The following is a 21,903-nucleotide window of genomic DNA, read 5'->3' as shown; positions in this document are numbered from 1 at the left end:
AGAATATTAATGCATATTATAAGCTGTGAGCATTTACAATAAGGAGGTGCAGCCTGAGAAAACTGTTGAAGGAGTGTCTCCCTAGAGATGGTGGTAGCTAAACTGAGATTTGGAGAAAGAATAAAAAAGAAGAGACTTGTGATGACCCAGAGGTTATAGCATGTAGTGGAAAAGTCTTTGGTGGGAGGAGCATGATGCGTGAGGAATGGCCTGAACTGAGGCATCTGTGGTTGACGTGGAGATGAGGGTGCAGAGGAAGGGCGAAGACAGCTGGGAGCAGACATCACATGGAGGAGGCTGAGAACTGATATGGGAGTGGTGTGGGGAAGATGGAGTTGTGAAGGCCGAAAGGGAAAAGAACATAGATTTGTGTTGTCAATGCTGTCTGCAAATACACAATTTCAAATGAACTTTCCTTTGTGAGAGCAACTGAGTAAGAGGACTTCTGAGGTCAGAGCTGTAGGAGGGGCCTAGAAGAGAGGCTGCCTCTGCTCACATCACGGTGACATGTGTTCCCCCATCCAGCTGAGACTGGCCTGGGAGAGCTGCTCAGAAATCTGAGGGCCCCAGCCTGGGCAGTATTGGGGAAACTCCTATGGGACAATGTCTTCCACTGCCTGGATCATGGTCTCGTGAAGACAAGGCCACCTGTATCTTCCACTGAGCTCTGTGTGCAGAGGAGGGTGGCTGTGGGGAGGAGGCTGCTGCAAGAGGGCATAGAGGTCTGGGAGAGGCTGTTGGACACCAAGGCTACCTATTTGGCTTTGAGAGAAAGGCACAGACCCTCAGGGATTTCTCTGTAGTGTGTGCTGGGGTGAATCAGCTGTGCACCAGCTTCAGCTCCTATTAATGCCTACACATGTAGTCACGGATGGCAGTCTCACGCATCTCCGTGCCACTTCATGTCTTGCCTTTGTTCTCTGGTATCTTGGGATCTGGTTGTCCCAGCTTCTATAAAGTCTATGAAAGAAAGAAGTTAAGTGTCCAAGGAGGGACCCAATAATGTAGACCTGAGGTAATGGCTTAGGCTAGGATGTGGTTAGACAAGAAAGAGGCTTTAGGGGACTCACCTGCCCCCGGGGGGCAGAAGGCCACACCACTGGGGAGTCTGGTGGTCATGGCAGGGTCAGGGAAACATAGTGGGGAGTTTTTTCAACTTGTGTGTTGGGGACATAATTCCGGGATGTAAGTAGAGTCAACTGGTGATTCCACTGCCCCTGCCAACCAGTGACTCTGTCCTCTGCCTGCTATTCCTCCCTCTACCTGCTGCAACCTTCACCCTAGAGTCAAGTCATAAACCTTCACCCATTTGGTCTCTGCTCCTGGCTGCCTTTCTTCTACAAGACAACAGACTGACTAGGGTCGTGATCATTTGTCCTCCACCTACCATTAGCTCCTTCTACCATTACCTACCATCAGCTCCTGGTGTCCACTTTAGGGCTCTGTTTGACAGGCTATTTCTTCTTCACTGAACATGTGTGCTTCCCTCCCATTCCTAGGTCTCTATCTTATTTCTTACATAAGATATATTTCAGGTACATTTATTCTTAGTGGGGAAAATTCAAAATTAAATTTTACTATGCTTAGACATTGATATGAGAAAGTGCTTTTTGTCTACACAAAAAAAAATTGTTATTTTGTTGCATTAAATTATATTCTTGTGCATCAAAAAACACCATAAAAATTAAAATCTAAGTTGCAGACTGGGGAAAGACATGGGGAATGCATATAAATGATTTTTTAAAAGTGTGAAATTTAACATTCCTCAAAGTTGCTAATGAAGAGGCCAGGTAATGACCCCTGAAGACAACTGAATCTCTACTGCAGCCCTGCTGGTCAGAAGGATGCAGAAGGTGATGATGGAGCAGGGGAGTAGGTGGAAAATGTATGGACTAGTTTGTTTCCTACTTCTGATCCTTACAAGCCAGGAGACACGGGAAAATGACTCAATGTCCCTGAGCCTCCCATCTATAAAGGAAGAATAAGAATGTTTGATGTGCAAGACTGTTGAAAAGGTCTAAGCTATATAACAAATGCAAAGAATGAAGCACACATCTGGGGCTCAGCAGTCACTCTTCTCCTGAAGTTACCCAGGAAGTGACAAGCTGCAAGAGGATGCAGCAGCGAAGCGGGCACTCTCAGAGCACAGGAAACCTGGGCTCTGTTGGTTGGGAGAGCTTCGTGCTCGGTAGGACACAAGACATGCCTTCCAAACAACTGAAAGCTTCCCTTAAAGGAGTGGAACCCGGGTGGGGCCTGCAGCTCTGAAGTGAAAGCTAAGGCAGGAAGTTTATATACAGAATGTCAGTGACTCTGCCAGGCTGTGCCAAGCTGCTGGCACAGAGATACAGGGCCGAGTCCGCCAGCAACAAGGCGCTCACATTCAGCTCAGAGCTATAGTTAGGGAACTGGTGACCTGAGAATCGTTCAGGGAAGTTTCCTCTGCCGTTCTCTTGCTCCCGATAATACTGAACTATCAACTGGGGCCCCTGACCAAGGGCCTGTTGGTACCAGGACACACTGTTGTGCCCAGAGATAGGAGAGCATCTCAGAGTCACTTGCTGTCCTCTCATTTTGATCAGGTGCGTGGGACTTTGGGTGACTCCAGCATCCACTGAGCCTGTGGGAAAAGCAGATGGAGGATGAGCCAGGTGACAGCCTGGAGACCCTCCCCAAGGTAAAGTGGAGGACACAGGGGTGGGAAAGCAGAGAATGGGGTTGCTGTCCTGTGCACAGGACTCACCTGCTCCCAGGAGACAAAGCAGCACCCAGCAGAGGAGCCAGGGGCCCATGGCACAGTGGGGCAGGCAGCACTGCACCTGCTGGGTTGGTCCTCCTGCGGAAGAGCTGAGTGAGTTCTGGGCCTTTATTTCCTGATGGGAGGGGTATCCTGTGATGTCACTGTCCTGTGTCCTCCCCATGCAGGCTTCCTTAGGTCTAGTGCTACACAAACCTTGGACTCTACCTGTCCTGCAGAGCTGGAGGGATGGGTGAAGGCAGAAGCTTCTGTGATGATACAGTTGATCCTCTGCCTACACTGCCCCAGCTCACAGGCTGCCTCATCACCCTCTCACCTTCCTCCCACCTAGTGCTGCGGTGCTCCATGCTGGAGCTCACACACCTGCCCATCAGCAGAGGGTGAGGAGCCTGTGATTAAACCTCAGCTTCCAGCTCTTCCTGACTGTCCTCATATCATCTCTCTGATGCTAGATTCACACCAATATTTCTTATCATATTTTCCTGTCCCAGGCAACATTCCCAACCCCTTTCCTGAGTGGCCAGTGGTGCGGAGTCCCCAATATCCAGTCCATCTGATCAGATCCAAAGCAGACCTGGGTTGTCTGTAAATTATCAAGAGTACAGATTCCCCAGAAATTATTCTAGGGCCTCATCAGCTCACAGCACAGACCTAACCAGCTTGGGACTCAGCATCCTCAATGCCATCCTATATGTAGTGCTCTGGACAGTTTATGTTAATACCTCCAGATCCACCCTGCCTTCAGAAGCTGACCTCAGTGTATCATGTTAACTGTCTCCCCTTTTCTCTAAGTCCAGAGTGAGTTTGGCTTATGGGAGACAGGACAGCAGAGGGAGGTAGGGTCACCATCTGTGCTGGTTTGCAAAATCTATTCCCTTGGCTCCCTTCTTGCTGGGTTAAATTTCCCAGTGCCTGAAAGTAGCACACAGGAGCCTGAATGCTCAGCTGCTTAGATATTTCTTTCAGCAGATATCCTAGCAAATGGCTCGTGATTTTTATATTCCATAAAGTCCTAGAACAGGACATAATTTTGCCAAGGTTTTTGCTACTTACAAGGATGGCATTTACTTCAATTTCCGATACCTTGTTCCTCATTTCACCCTGAGCCTTCACCAGAATTGTCCTTCATGCTCTGTTTTCAGCAGTCTAGGGTTTTGCTAGTCTGCTTCTCCGCATTCTTCCAACCTCTATCCATTACCCATTTGCCATTAACCAAAACTGTTTCCACATTTTCAGGTACTTGTCATAGCAACAGCCTCACTCTCAGCACCATGTTTTCTTTCAATTTCTTTCCTACTGCTATAGAGAAATTCCACAGACTGGGTAATTTATAAGGACAAGAGATTTTTTGGCTTATAGATCTGGAGACTGGGAAGTCCAAGATCAAAGGGCCATAACTGATGAGGGCCTCCTGCTGTTATCCAAGGCAGAAGGAAGGGGAAGCAAGCACCCAAGACAGAGAAAATGACTGAATTCACCCTTTTTATCAGAAGACCATTCCCAAGACCACTAATTCACTCCCACAATAAGGGCATTGATCTCTTTCTGAGGGCAGATCCCTCATGCTCTAGTCATAACTGTCCCACCTCCCAATACCATTACATTGACAAATTTCAATATGAGCTTTCTTGGGGACACGGAAGCATAGCACACACATCTCCACTGAGTCAGTATTTCCACTCTTATGTCTATACTTAAAAGAAAATTTTAAAAAAATGTATATGTCCACAAGAAAGAATTCCACAAGAATGTTCACAACAACTTTATTCATAATAGTTGAAGACAGGAGTAACATGGATATGCATCAACAGGAGCATGGATCAACAAGCCGTGGTATATTTATGCAATGGAATATTAGTCATAAGAAAAAATGACCTACTGATACAACAATATGAATACACTTCAGAAATGCTAATTTTGGAGGAAAATAACTCAATAAAAATGTTATATGATTCCATTTATATGGAGTTCAGGAATAGACCAACCTAGTCAATGGTGATTAAAATAAGAAAAGTTTTGGCCAGGTGCAGTGGCTCATGCCAGTAATCCCAAAAATTTTGGAGGCTGAGGCGGGCGGATCATGAGGTCAGGAGATGGAGACCATCGTGGCTAACACGGTGAAACCCTGTCTCTACTAAAAATAGAAAAAATTAGCCAGGCATGGTGGTGGGCATCTGTAGTCCCAGCTACTCCGGAGGCTGAGGCAAGAGAATGGTGTGAACCTGGGAGGCAGAGCTTGCGGTGAGCTGAGATCACGCCACTGCACTCCAGCCTGGGCAATAGAGTGAGAGTCGGTCTCTAATAAATAAAGACATAAATAAGAAAAGTTTTTATCTCTGGGATAGAAATTGATTGGAAAGGAGCATGATGACACTTTCCTGCATGATGGAAATTTTTTCATAATCATTTCAGTTACTGTTGCACTGGCATATATGCATTTGTCAAAATGTACCAGGATGTCCTTGTATTAATATTTCTGTTTTACTCTCTATTGTGCTTTCATAAAAGGTATTACTAAAAAGTAAACAGCTAAATTGCATAAAATATGGGAGTCATTTACAAATGTATGCTTGTATTCTGCACAACCCAATTTAAAAATGAATCACACAAAAATGAGACAAGACAGGAACACACCTATCTGTGTAAGTTATGGAGAATGTGAATAGTGCTTGGTGACCGAAGTGGCAACATTGAAATCTGGCATCAAAATAAGCTCAACTGCTGAGTGGGCTGAAAAACAACTAGGACCAAAATCAAGGAAAGCTGTAGACAAACAAAGACTTTAAAAAATATCTTCATATGCTGTTGAAATCATTCTGAGAACCATGAGCTGTTACAAATTTCATAACTTGGAAAACTGGGCATTCATCAGTCTCACAATTGAGACTTTCCTTTCATTTTTGCTTTGAACAGATTGGCCAATTTTTGAATTGATTTTTTTGCCAAGCAAGAAGCCTACTCTCCTCTTTGTGAGTGGGGTCCTGGGTGACCTGGGCCTCCGCCTTTGGCAGCCTCACAGAGGGGAGTTGGGCACAGCACAGACACATGGGCTTCCCTGCACATGCGGTTTGCACTCCCTGTAAAGCCCAGCTATGGACCTCACAGTCCTGTAGTTAATGGATCCAAACTAAAGAAACCTTGCTTTCAGCTTTACCTGTTAGTGCTAAAGAGGCGTTGACTGTACCTATTAGTGCTAAAGAGGGATATAGGCTGGATAAAAATAAAAAGTTTGCTCAATATTATTCTGTAATATTTAATAAGAAAATCAGTTAAGGAGTTCATGGATTTTCATCCAAGCTAAAGTCATGATAATAGCTGAATTCCTTCCTTAACCTACCCTGATAGGACTCAAACACTGCTCTATGCCACAGGTACTTAGTACAGACTTATATATAGTCTCTTTTGTATAATTCTACTAGTCTGTTATCTTCAGGTCTAACGCCACAGTTTGCTGCATCTACTAACATTTTCCTTCAATAGTTTGTTTACTTAGGTGTTTCAGAAATTGTTATCAATATTTTTTGTCCTCCAGAGAATACATGCTCTGTGCCCAATGCAATCTCAGCCAAGGTGATGTTATCAGTAAGACTTATGAAGTTGTAGAATCCCAGAACACTCAACAGGTTAAAGCTGTCACCTGCTGAGACCTGCAGAGAGGATGAGGTGCAGCAGAGATGCACTGGGATCAGGGCACAACCCACCCTTCACTTGTCCCTTTTCCTCTGAGGCAGTTGCTCCTCTGTCTGCACCTGCCCCGACACCAAGGCTGCCTGGCCAACATTCTTCAACTGTAGATCTCATTAAAGATTAGAGGGACTTCCCTCCTCTTCCACAGCTGTAGGTAGCCTGGCTATAACTGAAAACTGCTGCAACATCTGCATAATATTGGATCCAAGCCCTAATTTTTCTTAACCCTTTCCCTCCTAGACTGCTCTCCCAGAATCCCCAGAGCCCTTCAGATCCCAGTGGACCACAGTGCCATCTTGTGGCCAATAAGTGAAGTTTCATCATTGTTTATTCTGCAGTGGCCCAAGGAATGCTGGGAAGTGTCTGCAGAGTGAGCTGGAAAAATATTCCAGAAGTGCCATCGCGCACGTTTTATGAGCAGTTTCCCTAAACCCTAATTCCAACATTAGTTCTAACCCTAATTATTGCTTTGAGTTACCAATCTTAATATCCCATCCTCATTCTGAATAACTCTTATCACATAGCTCCAGTTATAGTCTAACTTTTTCTCCCTTAAAACTACCATCTAAAGAAAGAGGAACAGGATGAGAGGAATGAAAGGAAGTAGTATTTGGTTTTATATAGTAAGAAAACACAGACACTGAAGCACAAAGAGATTATTTAATCTGAATCACTAAAGATAAACAAAAACGTCCTCCAAAAGTGACAATGTTACCCCAAAAGTATAGATCAGCAAAAGATGAAGTCAAATGTCTATTAATGAAAAGTAAAATTGAAATACATAAAATGAGACTTCTTACAAGACAACAAGCAATGGTGGCGGGAGCAGTACCTAATGCAGAAAATAAGGATGGATATAGCTAAGACTAGCAAAGGGGTTGTTTCAGGAAATGATCAGCTTATACAATGCGCATCCACTGATCTGAGCAGCAAACAGGGAAGAGATGATTCTGGCCGAGACAGAGGAGCAGCGGGAGATGAGAACACGCTGGTGCAAAACAGTGTCATAAGGAAGCAAATCAGCCTGGGGACTGTGGGTTACATGACTTTTCTTTCTCCTGTCTCCTGTGACAGCTGAACTGGACCACTTTCCTCTCCAAGGATTTGTTCCTGCACCCTGAGTTAGATGCCCCTGGGATTTGCTCCTCCTCAGCTTCCCATGGATGAAGTCCCTCTCCCTCCTTGTTGAGCACAGTCTGAAGGAGAGGTCATCTCTCCCTCCCCTTCAATCTCACAGTATTAGGGATTGGCACAGACTTCTCAATTGTATTGACCTCTCTCATGGCATGCTCACATGCCCCCTAACTGTACCTTTTCATTTCCACTAGACTGAAAGTTAGATGTGGGCAATGAAATGTAACACCTTTATCATAGGAAGCACAAGTGACTACTCTCAAAATTATTGCTGTTTCTTTCACTGCCTTGGATTATAGCTGAACAGGAAAAAAAGGCACAATTTCTTAACGTGACTTAACCACAAAAACCTTCCCAAGTGCCAAAAACAATATAACTACCAAGGGATTGCTCTCCTCATTGGTGAGATGGCAAAATAAAACAAACAAATAAAACAACAAAGAAAATTTTGTCAAATACTTTAAAGGAGACCCAGAATTCCAGTCCCTCTTATACAAACATTATTGTACAGCCTCCTTCTAACTAAGAGACAGGCAAAGCCATTCCTGTGCCCGGCACCTGGCAGGAAAGCCCTACCAGAGCCTGTGGGGAGCTGGTGAGGATGAACCTTGGTGATTCTGCCCCCAGAGTAGAGATTCTCAGGGAACTCTGGACAACTTCCAGGGACTCAGATGGAGAGTGGCCATACTCAGTCTTGGAGAGGAGAATACATGGGATGAGAGGAGAATACTTTAGACTGACCTCTCAGCCTAAAGTAAAAGCAGAGTCATTCCTGACTGGTGTGGACCTGCTTAGTTTCCAAAGCAAAAAAGTCCTTGTTTCAGGGTCTGTTGGTGACACAGAAGAATAGCGGGGCTATATGTGGTTCACAACCTAGAGTTGCTGCTTGGCCATCTCTGTTCCCAATGACTCCAGCATCTGAATATTCCATGTGAGGAAAGATAATTTGTAAATAATGAACTGGTTCAGGGATACCTTTAGGGACATTCAAAAAATGGTTGTCATGTTCCAGATTTGCATGCTTGTAGGAAAAACAGAGCTACAGAGCAAGAGAATTTGGGAGTTGAATAGAAATAGGAATAATCGAGGCCCCCTTAGATGATGGCTTCTAAGAACAAGAGTAGAGGGGAGATAAATTCTGAGCCCGTTTGTCCCCACAAGACATGGCATAACAGGGACATCAGAAAATACTCCAGTGATGTGCTGCTAAACTGGGTGTCTGTGAAGGTGGGGACATGGCTGGCAGCATTTCCTAATTTCTGTTGTACCAGCATTCCCATCATGGCAGATTTCAGGCGGCCAGCATGGCTTCACTGAATGGGGAGCTGGGAAGAGTATGCATATTTGCTTCTTCTGAGTCATACAAGTTGCCTCCAGCACATCCCTAGACTCAAGAGCAAAGCTTTCAAAGTTCTTCAATGCTTCCTACTCAACACACTAAAAATGAGGCCACAACAAATGTAGCACACCTCCTTATTTTCATGATAGGATCAGAGTGTAAGATCCTGGGTCTTGGAATGGAGAAAGGGATGTTTGTGCAGAAAAGGGATTTCTGAGTCCTCTGAAGCTGCTAAGATCACAGAGCAAAGAGAGCTGCTAGCCTTTGAGTTGAAGTAATTGCAATGAAATGTTTCTCCTGCTTAACTTAAGAAAACAGAATGATTTCATTAGAACAGAAACCCTATTCCTTCCTATTTGTTCATTAGTAACGTCTGCCCTTTGCTCCTTTTGCATGTTCATTCTCAGTATAAATTGGAAGCCCTGCTCACTTTTCTTACATGTTCTTGCAGCACCGTTTACAATTGTGGACTGTGTTCTCTTCAGCCTTAGTGTCAGAGCTTGTCCACTGTTAGGACCAGGTGTCTCAGGAGTCACATGGAGGAAAGTGGCAGCAGTTAGAGAGGAGGTCTAGGAAGACAAGGAATTCCCATCTGTGCCCTTGCATTACTCAGTCCCAGGAGCCACAGTGTACCTGAGCAAGGAGCGATTTGATGAGGACACAAGAAAAAGTGGATCCAGAGCAACTCCCCGCCAGTAACCATCATTCTCTGCGGAAAGAAATTTGGTGTCTGTACCACCACAATTTCTGGTCAGTGAGATTGGAAGGACTATGATGCCCCTCTTTTTTTTTTTTTTTGAGATGGAGTCTCGCTCTATCACCCAGGCTGGAGTGCAGAGGCGCGATCTCAGCTCACCGCAAGCTCCGCCTCCCAGGCTCACGCCATTCTCCTTCCTCAGTCTCTCGAGTAGCTAGGACTACAGGTGCCCGCCACCACGCCCAGCTAATTTTTGTATTTTTAGTAGAGACGAGGTTTCACCGTGTTAGCCAGGTTGGTCTCAATCTCCTGACGTCGTGATCTGCCCGCCTTGGCCTCACAAAGTGCTGGGATTACAGGCGTGGGCCACCGTGCCCGGCTAATGCCCCTCTTAGCTATGAAAAATTCAGGGCACCTCTGTCATGGTTGTATGTAGGACGCTTTGTTGCCCCCTTTTTTTTTTTTTTTTTTTTTTGAGATGGAGTCTCGCTCTATCACCCAGGCTGGAGTGCAGAGGCGCGATCTCAGCTCACCGCAAGCTCCGCCTCCCAGGCTCACGCCATTCTCCTTCCTCAGTCTCTCGAGTAGCTAGGACTACAGGTGCCCGCCACCACGCCCAGCTAATTTTGTATTTTAGTAGAGACGAGGTTTCACCGTGTTAGCCAGGTTGGTCTCAATCTCCTGACGTCATGATCTGCCCGCCTTGGCCTCACAAAGTGCTGGGATTACAGGCGTGGGCCACCGTGCCCGGCTAATGCCCCTCTTAGCTATGAAAAATTCAGGGCACCTCTGTCATGGTTGTATGTAGGACACTGAGCCCCAGACTTGGAGAAGTGGCCTGTTGCTGAGGACTCTCAGAAACCCATAATCCATAATCACATCAGCTCTGACCAGTGCGTTTGATTTCATAGATACAAACTGCAGCATCACCCACAGACAGGTGGAAAATTCTATTGCAGTATAATCATTGTACTTCTATTTATAACAAGTACTATGTAACACTATATATTATGAAAAATAAAATAAAAAGGAATAGTTTCAATATGAAAAATAAAACACTTCTTGAGCTTAAGTCCTTTGGAAAATTATTTCAAATCAAATGAGTTGGACAACAATGAAAACACTCAGAGTCTAAAAATCAGATTTCCTGAGCGAATCAAGGTGAACTGGCAGCAGTGGTGAAGGCATGCCTGTGTGTATCAGAACAGCAGCAATGGCAAATGGAAACAAAATAAAAGATGCATGTGGCTTAAAGTAGACCGAAGAAATGAAGTCTTATTGTTATCATGATTGTATTTATCACATAAGGACCACAAAAGTTGCAAAGACCTTTACTTCAAACAGGAAGAGAGGTTTGATATTTTGTTGCAGAAAACTTCCAAGGTGACAGGGATAGAGGCTTCAGAAGAAAGATCTTCCTGGAGATGTAGCCTCAGACCTTCCAGATGCCAGATGCCCCAACATATGCAGGAGAGGCATGTTTCCTGCCCTTGACAACCTCAAGTATGTGGGCAGCACCGCAGCCTCCAAGACCTATAGAAGATGTGTCTGCCCTGAAGGCCAAGGCTAAGACACCCACTCCTTGCTTGGAGCAGTGAGCTGGTTCCGAGGACTCCTAGAGTGCTGTGGGCCCTGATTGTTTTCACCACCTACGTTCGCAGTCACTGTGTTTCAGGAATGAATCTGTGGTCTCTTTCTACCCAAAGGACAGCCGATGTTCAAATCCACCTCGTTCCCATGAAAAGTGAGGAGCAAAGAAAGGCCTCTGTTAAGGGTCTCTGGGAACTGCAAGGAGAGTGAAGGATGAGGTTTGTGAACAGGAAGGAAGTGACTGTGCCACGCTGTGGCTAAGCTGCTGGCACAGAGATACACGGCCGAGTCCTGCTGCTCTGTGCGCTGGATGGTCAGAGTGGAGACGGATCCCTTAGGCCTCTCTGCAGAGAACCGATCATTGGGCAGCCCTGATTTGTCTGGTTGAGCGTCATCATTGAAGTAAGTCAGAAACTTTGGGCCCTGCCCCAGGGCCTGTTGGTACCAATAGAGGGCTGCATGACCCGAAATTGGATCACACCTGAGAGCTACATCCTGTCCCTTCTTTGTGACTTTGTACCTGGGAGACTGTGAGACTCCAGCACCCGTGTGATCTGTGGAAATAGAATTTGGCAACAGAATAAGGAAAACATTTGTAGTCATCACACACACACACACACACACACACACCCCAACATACAGAAAAAAAAATGAAACTACTTTGTGTTCTGAGGACTCACCTGTCCCTAGGAAACCCAGGACCACCCAGCAGAGGAGCCTGGTGCCCATGGCAGGGTCAGGCCAGGATGGGGGCGTTACCTGATCAGTGTCACTGTGAGCAGGAGCAGAGGATGGGGGATGTCCTTGTCCCCACAGGGCAGTTCCCACAGTGACATCACTTCCTCTCTCAATCCCCAGGACGTCCCGGTCACAGTATTTATATTAGAACACACTTGGGTGATGCTTTAAATATTTATAACCTCTGTTTTAACAGTATCAATGCATGGCTCATTGCTTTGGGCTCTAGAGGTGTCTGAACTCAGAGACCTCACACTGCATCTCTGATTTCATCTTCTCATCCTACAGCCACTCCTCTGTCTGCTGGGCATGTCCTGTAGGATGTGCCAACACTGTTCCCAACATAGGGCACAAAGAGGTGAGCTCATTGTTTTTCCTGCAAGTCAGGGTCCCCTCTGCCATCCCCATCCATGCCCCAGACTCCTCCATTCCCCCAGTCACTGATGCCCAATGGGACTGTCCCATCACTTGGGTTCCCTCACGAACTGCCCTCATGCCTTTCTTCTGGGATCACTTCCCACCTTTGTTAACTGTAACTCAGAAAAGATACGCATAGAAAATCATCTCAGGCATAGCGTGACTTACTAACGCTCATCTATTCCATGCCCTGGACTGGGTAACTGGGAACTTCCATATGAAAAACACCAGGACCTGAAGTTCTAGCATCTAAGATTTGTTTTACCATTGTCCAACTTAAGTCACTGATGGAAGAAAAGTACTCAGTTTACTATTTAGGTCCAATTTATACAAATAAAATTAACATTCTTTACTCTGAAATCATATGTTCTCCTTTGAGTAAGTTAAAAGGTCACATAAATCATGAATTAAACCTACAAGGCTAGACTGGGCCAAGAGAAGACAGAGCTTTTTTCTGGAAAGTCTGTCTCCAGGGTTAGTCAATGTGATGCTGGAAGGAGGCTGGCATGAGAAGTATTTTTCCTTGTTGGAAGATGCTGGGATGTGTGATATCCTGGGTACTCAGCTGATCTGGGGAAAGGGTGGTCAGGCGTGTAATACGACCGACCAATTGTTGTCAGCAGGACTGCCTTGGGAAATTGTCTTTCAACCATCTGAGACATGTTTTGGGCTCTTTGGCCCTCTCTGCTCTGTCCTGTTTGGGGGCCAGGTCTCTACATGGAGAGAAGGCATCTCTGCCACACAGTATTCTTGCCATCTTCACAGAAATGCAGGGCACTTTCTGCAGATCTGAGGATTTCACTTTGGGTTTGCCATCAAATCACTGAGCTGATCAGCTACAAATTTGTGAAGCACATTTCTCATACTGCAGAGCTCAAAGAGAGACCAGAGCACTTGCTTTGGTTATAAAATAACTGGGTCCAGGAAGGCAGCAAGAGGTGAGCTTCCCTCCCTCTCCACAGGTTGCTGCACTCTGAGCAGGAGTCTGATGTCCCAGCAACTCCAGCAGGAAAGAAGCTCAGGAAGGAGACAGAAGCAGGAGGCAGAGCCTTGCCTCTGGGTGGACTGAGATTTCAGGCACAGGATTAAAAGAAAAGTTAGTAGCCAGTGTCTAGAACATCTACATACAAATTGTGTCCACATTCACCTGGGCAGCACAGGTGTCCTCCGGAGAGGAGTCCACGGACCATGGCAGGTTGAGATAGTTGTTGATCTGGTGCCTAATCTGGGAGAATCTCTCCTGTGCTCGATTGTATTAAGTCAACTTTGCAAAGGTAAGAGTCTGGGGAGGCTGAGGCAGGAGAATGGCGTAAACCCGGGAGGCGGAGCTTGCAGTGAGCTGAGATCCGGCCACTGCACTCCAGCCTAGGTGGCAGAGCAAGACTCCATCTCAAAAAAAAAAGAGTCTGACTTTCCCACAATGCCATTTCTCTTATCACTCTGGGTTAGAGATGGTCAAAGATACATTTGATAAAATTTAGAAGATGGATATAAAACAGTCACTATAACAATTGGCAGGTCATTGTGGTCAGACAGTGAGAGTCAGTGACCATCAGATACAGAGGCATCCAACAGACCTTGGAAGTCCTGTTCCTTCTGCACCCTGTGTCCAGTTCATCTTCCCAAATGCTGGCCAACAGCAGCCAGGCTGCCCCCAGTGTTTGGCAGTGCACCTGCAGGAGTGGCCCCCACACAGAGGGAACAGCCTCCCCAGAAGCAGATTTCCTTGGCATTTTCCTGTTCTCCTGGCTCAAGGTCCCACTGCATGGCCTGGCATGCTCTGATCCTCTCATGTCCCTGCCACTCCAGCCTGTCCTGCCCAGACCTCCAGAAGCCCTGGCTACTGACTGGCTCCTTCATCTTCTGACTTATCTCCTCAAGACCTTGTCTTCCTCAGCTCCTCCCACATATGCGTAAAGTCTAATTCTGATCATAAATCTCTTACACTCTCAAACTTGTAGAAGCCCTGTTTTATTGATGCAAACATAATGGAGATTTTCTTACCAGAAGTGGTTTCAAGGAACAACCTTTAAGGCTGGAATTCTAGAGGTAGATCTCTGATCTGTCTTGATTTATTGTGGGGAAACACCCTGAAGGAGAGCACAGAGACCTGCAGGAGGTCAGGTGCTGCAGCCACAAGAGGAGGCCTTGAGCCAGGTGTGGATGCCATGATTGTGATTCCCCACCAATTTCCAAGACTGACCTAAGCCCAGCAATCAAAGGGGTGGGCTTTCTTTTACTTAATGCTAGATCTCTGCCAGGTTACAGTAGATGTAGTATGTTCCTACTATTGGTTCATCCACCCACTCATCACCCACTCAGCCTGTCATTCACTCATCCGTTCTCTGTGAAATGGGTCTCCCCACATGTCAGGCACCGATATTGGTAAATGCAGCAGGCACAGCCTTAGCTCTCATGGGCTAAAAAATTAAGCGCAGAGACCGGTCGTGGTGGCTCACGCCTGTAATCCCAGCACTTTGAGAGACCGGGGATCATGAAGTCATGAGATCGAAACCATCCTGGCCAACATGGTGAAACACCATCTCTACTAAAAATACAAACAAGAATTAGCTGGGCGTGGTGACACATGCCTGTAATCCCAGCTACTCGGGAGGCTGAGGCAGGAGAATCACTTGAATCAGAGTATCAGAGTTTGCAGTGAGCAGAGATCATGACACTGCACTCCAGCCTGGCGACAGAATGAGACTTTGTCTACAAAAAAAAAAAAAAAAAAAAAAAAACTGGGGGGAGCACAAAAATAATTAAACAAGTATCTGAGAAAGCCCAAGTGTGCTAAAGGTTACTAACAGACATGATTCTTTGAGAGCTTATGAGAGGAAAGTTGATCTGAGCTGGGAGGCATGGGATTGCTTCCCACAGAAGGACTGATCATGCTGAGATCTGAAGCACAGGTAGGAGCTGGCCACTAGATAAAGGAAGGCTCCAGCCCAGGGCAGAGGAAATGGCCTTTGAAATCTTTGTGATGGGAAGGAAGGAGTCACAGAAGAGGGTTTCCCCTCATGGCTGCAGTAGAGAGGGGCGGGGAGGTGGGGGGTGGAGAATGACTGCTGAGATGGGAAAGGTGGGCCACAGGAGGGTGGGGAGTGGGGGAAACCCTAGAGAGAGGAAGCAACACGGTCACCAGGGAGAGACAGGAGTCTAGCTGGATCTGAAATACAAATCCTGTTTCATCCTGGGAGCCTCAGACTCAGGATGATGAGTTGAAAAGTAGGAGCTGGGGGAGCCCTGGCCCAACCCCTAAAGGACAGCTTGGAGGATACACCAGAGAGAGCAACAAAGGAGACATCTGAGGACCTGGGATCAGCCCAGGCCTGGCTGAGACTGCCTGCAGAGGCACCTGGCACGGAGCGAGGTTCATACTATCTGGGTCAGTTGGGGGCCACTTGGAGTTCCAAGGTTCCTGTTCCAGAATACTCTGCCCAGGTCATCCCTGAGTCTTGGGTGGGGGAGGAGGGAAGAGCCTCCCTGCTTTCATGTGTGGAGGAGACAGCCTTGTAACGCTGTGGAGTAACTGCTGGCACAGAAGTACACAGATGTCTGGGAGGGAGCAGCCGACTCCAGCCTGAGCAGGAAATCCTCTGTGTTTATTCTGGAGACATTGTAGCCATTGGAGACTTCTCCTTTGGTAGTGATACCAGCAGTAACTGAGTAATAAATCAGTCTCAGCCCCATGCCTGGGTCTTGTCGATACCAGTACATGTAGTTATGGTTCATATCCTGGGTACACTGCACTGTCATGCTCTGTCCTGTCTTCAGGACCTGGAATTTTGGGGTCTGAGTGACACCAGCATTCACTGGACCTGTAGAGAAGAACAAAGCTGATGCTGCAGCCCCAGTGGAAAGGGGCTGGGCCTTGAAATCCACACAAGGGTCCCTGCCCAGGACCCACCTGGCCACAGGAGAGAAAAGGCCGCACAACACAGGAGCTCAATGCTCATGGCAGGTGCTACAGGACGGAGGGGTCTTCTGGTTCTGTACATTGATGAAAGGGCAACAGGACTCTCAAGGGAGTCATTCTGAGATGTCATTCTCCCTGCCTGGGCCCCAGAGCCTTCTTGTCAGGAGAGACCACGCCCTTTCCCCAGATGGTCAAATTCAAGATGAATGCACTAGTGAACAGCTGAGAATGAGAAGGACACATTTGTCTGAATTGAATCAAGTCTACAAGATTTTCATGACTTTTTGTGAACAGTTTGTAATTCAATGTCAATTTTATTTCTTCAATAATATAATACATCTGGTGTTTGTACCTATGTTAGTGCTAGTAAGTCTAGAGTCCTTAGGGAAACTCCTCATGTCTCCTGTTGTTATTTGACTCCGTTCTCCCAAATATCCCTTCAAGTATCCTTTTCTAATTGCTTAATTGACCATAATCTGATTTTAAAAATCTCTTTGCTATATTGGTTTTCTCTGTTATCAAGTTTCAAATCCCAGGGGCAGGCTCATCAACATTGGGGGAGTCTTTTGCTCCTTTCTGTGCTTGTCCATTCACTGACAGATGGGACTCCTGAGAAACCCAGCTGAGCACCTTCAGCTCCATCCAGGGCTCTTGCTTTCCATGCCTGGGGTGAGACCACAGCAGACAGACCCACCTCACACTGCTCACTGCCCTCTCTGTGTGGACGATGATGACCACCCAGTGCTGCCCATGATCTGTGGGCACAAAGGTGGCCTGATGTGTGAGGGACTTGGGGAGAGAGGGCCGAGTTTAGGGTAAGGAAGAATGCTCTGTTTTTATGTGAGATGCCATCATTCATAGGGAATATCCCTTCGTGCAGGGTTACTGCCATTTATTTAGTAATAAATAAATTTTAGTAATAAAAAGGAGCTCTAATAACCTATCTCGTGATTCCTCCAGGGTTTCCCAAGTTTTCCCTGGGGGTTCTCCTTGTCTGTTTTCTGAGCTCATCATCTTCTCCTAGACCCAGCCAACACCCTTCCCCCAGGTCCCTCTGTCTACTGAACCAAGCAGCAGGGATTGATTCCTTCTGGCTACCCTCAGTTCCATGGTTGCTTAATTACGGGTGGGGTGGTTTGGGATGGCACAGGGCAAAACATCAAGGGCATTATTCTTCCTAGGGCTCTGATTCACTCTCAGAACTATATGCTCCATGGTAGAACCTCATGGTACTCATCATATGTGGATCAACAACCCCCCATCCTCACCTCTCAGCTCACCACCAAGTCAGAGACTCTTAGAATAGAAAAGGCCTTAGAAATAATCTTATTTCCATTTCCAGGTGTGCTTTGTAAGGTGGACTTGTTACTAACACAGCAATTTGCCCTTAATTTCCAAAGAAATTACTCCCTCAGGTATGCATCTGTTCTGAGACCTAAAAAATCCATCAGGAGAAGGAGCAGGGTTGCATCACAGCTTCACAGCTTAGAATCTGATATTACATGTCCTTTGTCTTGGACATCCTGCAGCCACTCTGCCGTGTTCCCAACTGACCCTCCCCACTGCCTGTGCTTCCTTCTCTGCTGATTCAAAGAAAGTAAGATCCTCCTAATTTTAGAATGCAGGAACATTTACCAATTTCTGCCCCATGAGAGTCTCTCTTTGAACTCAGATATTTATTAAACAAACTCTGACTCCATTGGCCGTGCCATTTTTCGCTTCGCCACCAGTCTTCACAAGGTAAAGGAGATGTACTGATGTTTACTTAACCTTGAAAATAAATGATCCCACCTTCCAACTACTTACAAAGCAAAACTGACTAAAATCAGATGGGATTCTAGTTAATATTGTTTGCCTCTACATTTCACATATAGAAAGTGAACACTTAATTGGTTCTCCTCCCACCCTCATTTTAACAACAGCTCCTCACAGAGCTCCCTGGTCTAGTTTATCTACATCAGAGTCTCCGCTACATCTTGTGATGGGAATAGTTTTATCAAAGCTCAGATCTTCTGGTTCCAGGCCACTAATCACTTACCCACTCTAGTACCTCCCCACTGCCAACACCATGATGCCTGTACCTGCAGTGCTGTAGGGTACACAGACTCTCTAAACCCTGGTGTCTGATCTAAAGACAACCCCAGATGGTTCTAGACTTCCCCTCCCTCAAACTCCAGTGACACATCTATCAATTCCACATGGAAGCAAGCCGACTGCCCTCCATCTGGCTCCACCATTTATTAGATCTGAGACCATGGGCAAGGCTATTCATTAACCTTCCTGGACTCTAGCCTCGTCTAGAATCATCTATAAAACAAGATTAACATTCCTGTCAATGCTTTACACACATGAACTGAGATACTGTGTAGCATCTTGTAGGTTTGATAAAAGTCTATCCTTTTATCCCTTCCTGTCTCCTCATGCAGGAGAAACCAATGGAGCTCTTACACTGGCCCTGCTAGGACTATGAGTGATGGAAAAGCTGGAATCATCAGCTGAGTGCTGGGGTGAGGAGAACCTAGAAGCGTAAAGATGCCATTCACTCACTTTAGAAAAGATCTGGCAGAATTTAGGAATCAGGCAACAGGGCACGAGTGTACCTGTCTACCCTCATTATGCAATTTGAAGCAGCTAATAGAGCAAGTTAGATCTATATCAACCAATCTGGAACAATAAAGACCAAGGTATATTAACAGAAAAGAGTGTACATGTGGCAGGTAAAGTGTACAGGTGAAACCATTTTCTGTAGGTGTACTTGGGTAGAAAGGTATGCATGAACACAGAAAAGAAGGGTGAAAAGAAGCAAACCAGAGCGTTCATATCGGTTACCAATGGAAGGTGGGATTGGATTCGAGAGCATTATTGACATTTTCTTTATATATATTATTTAATTTGGTTATTAAAAAATCTTAACGACATGCAAGCTTTAAGTTTACACTTTTCATCAGGTGTCAGAATTTGTAGTGTCTAAACGGGCAAAGTAAAGAAAACTTCTGTTTATGGAATCCCTACAAAGGCCCATTTATTTTTTGTAATAAACCGAGGATAAAGTGTGCTCCGTAAAAACACACGAGCTCCTGGTGAACACAGCCAGTCTCTGACTGCTGAGGAGGTGAGCATCAAGGTCGACACATTTGATGGTGAGGCCAGTTTGTGCTGATTATGAACTAATAAAGCTTCTACCTCTGAAAGCCTGATCACCACGGGGAAATGGGGGATCTCACTCCTTGTTCTAGAACAGGTTTGAATAGCCCCCTGATTGGAAAAGGAAGAGAAATGAGCCCCCTCTAGTGCCTGCATTTCCAAACGCAGTGAGAGCTTGTTTCCAGTTATACATTGTTCAAGCTTTAGAAATGCTCTTTGTTTCTGATCCAAGTAGCAGTATTATTACAATGTCGATTGTAATGATATTCCAGCATTTATCAACAGCACACAGCTTTCTCAAATACAGCTTTAGCGAGTGGGTGAAAGACAATGCTTTCCTTAGGGAAGATTTTCTTACTTTGGTCTGCAATTATTAAAAATAGCTAGTCTATTTTTGGTCTTTATTGCCTAAAGAGTTAAAACTGCATTTGTCTTTAAAGCATTAATGTAAATCATTCTGGCAAAACTGGGGCTTCGGTCTATCTGTGGGCCATCCTCAGTGATTGTATATTGGATTATTTCCACCCAGAATGGCTCTCACAATTCCTCAGGGACTAACACGTAGCCCCGCTCTGTAAATGGAGCCTCTGTCTCACAACCAGCCTTTCCTGACTGGCAAAGGAGGGGAATAAGCAAAGATCTCTGCTCAGCGCCCTGCACCAAAACCAGGTGTGGGCTGGAGGAAGCTGGTGACCATGAGCTCTGTGTCTCTGGCATTGCCCACCAATTCATGGAAATGGACACCCATAATATGGCTCAGTGTATCAGGCACTGTGACCTCAAAGTCACCCAAAGAGATATTTGTGCCTTAAGAAAACTCTCCCTAAGAGAATGGGGAAGCCATTTGTTTTCTTCTCCATCACCTTTTAATGCCAGTGTTTGACATTATGTTTCTGATCACTCTCTCAGAGTGATTAGGTGCCCTGTGTCTGTGAGACTCCCAAATCCAGGACACCTGTGAGGGAAGGAGATTGAAGAAGGAGACTAGGGAGGAGGGCGATGGGCAGGTAGGAAATTCAGTCGTGTAGAAAGGCTTGGGATTCAGTGACTCATCCATAACAGGGATTTCTCATGTTTCCAGGACTCATTTGATCCTAGGAGATGAAGGGATAGAGGTTCCCATTTAATGTTTCCAGACATCTATGTGGGGACTCAGAGGGCCTTTCAATATCTGTTCTTTATTCTTTCAAGATTGGTGGTCAGTGGCACCTGGAACCGCTGTTGGTACTGATAATAAAATGGGGAACAAAACATCCACAATTTCCAAAATGATGCATTTTACAGTCTAGAATGCAAGAGAAGTGTCAATTAAATAGCCACACAAAGTCAGGGAAAATGACTATGGTGCTAAATCTAAGAATATTAATGCATATTATAAGCTGTGAGCATTTACAATAAGGAGGTGCAGCCTAGGAAAACTGTTGAAGGAGTGTCTCCCTAGAGATGGTGGTAGATAAACTGAGATTTGGAGAAAGAACAAAAAAGAAGAGACTTGTGTTGACACAGAGAATACAGCATGGAGTGGAAAGGCCTTTGGTGGGAGGAGCATGACGCATGAGGAATGGCCTGAACTGAGGGATCTGTGGTTGACGTGGAGGTCAAGGTGCATAGGAAGGGAGAGGACAGCTGGGAGCAGACATCACGTGGAGGAGGCTGAGGACTGACATGAGCATGGTGTGGGGAAGATGGAGTTGTGAAGGCCGACAGGGAAAGAACATAGACCTGTATTGTCAATGCTGCTGCAAATATACAATTTCAAATGAACTTTCCTTTCTGAGAGCAACTGAGGAAGAGGACTTCTGAGGCCAGAGCTGTAGGAGGGGCCTGGAGGAGAGACTGCCTCTGCTCACATCACAGTGATGTGCGTTCCCTAGTCCAGCTGAGACTGGCCTGGGAGAGAAGCTCAGCACTGGGCACAGTTTCCTATACACAGGGCTGCTCAGAAATCTGAGGGCCCCAGCCTGGTAGGTGTTGGGGAAACTCCTATGGGACAACGTCTTCACGAGATCATGGTCTCGTGAAGACAAGGCCACCTATATCTTCCACTGAACTTTGTGTGCAGAGGAAGGTGGCTGTGGGGTGAAGGCTGGTGCAAGAGGGCACAGAGGTCTGGGAGAGGCTTCTGACACCAAGGCCATATATTTGACTTTGAGAGAAAGTTACAGACCCTCAGGGATTTCTCTGTAGTGCGGGCTGGGATGGATCAGCTGTGCACCAGCTTCGGCTCCTATTAACTCCCACACATGTAGTCATGGATGGCAGTCTCAGGCATCTCCATGCCACTTCATGTCCTGCATCTGTTCTCCGGTACCTTGGGAACTGGTTGTCCCAGCTTCTGTGAAGTTTATGATAGAAGGACGTTGGGTGTCCAAGGAGGGACCCCAATAATGTAGAACTGAAGTAAAGGCTTAGGCTAGGGTATGGTAGGCCAAGGAAAAGGCTTTAAAGGACTCACCTGCCCCCAGGAGGCAAAAGGCCAC

General features: G+C 46.1%; 3 gene segments (V, D, J or C); all 3 read right to left on the bottom strand.

The window, feature by feature from the left end:
• Positions 1-2,276: 2,276 nt before the first annotated feature.
• Positions 2,277-2,844, bottom strand: LOC108541497 (T-cell receptor beta chain V region CTL-L17-like). The segment is given in 2 exon segments: positions 2,277-2,620; positions 2,744-2,844. Coding segments are annotated over 2 exon segments (393 nt in total).
• Positions 2,845-11,142: 8,298 nt separating this feature from the next.
• LOC108541523 (T-cell receptor beta chain V region CTL-L17-like) lies at positions 11,143-11,986 on the bottom strand. The segment is given in 2 exon segments: positions 11,143-11,759; positions 11,886-11,986. Coding segments are annotated over 2 exon segments (522 nt in total).
• Positions 11,987-15,852: 3,866 nt separating this feature from the next.
• LOC108541496 (T-cell receptor beta chain V region C5-like) lies at positions 15,853-16,397 on the bottom strand. The segment is given in 2 exon segments: positions 15,853-16,181; positions 16,271-16,397. Coding segments are annotated over 2 exon segments (420 nt in total).
• Between the last annotated feature and the right edge of the window lie 5,506 nt (positions 16,398-21,903).

This window comes from Rhinopithecus bieti, unplaced genomic scaffold (assembly GCF_001698545.2).
Source record: "Rhinopithecus bieti isolate Rb0 unplaced genomic scaffold, ASM169854v2 scaffold_20175, whole genome shotgun sequence".
Lineage (NCBI taxonomy): Eukaryota > Metazoa > Chordata > Mammalia > Primates > Cercopithecidae > Rhinopithecus > Rhinopithecus bieti.
This window is presented reverse-complemented; position numbering and strand designations above follow the sequence as displayed.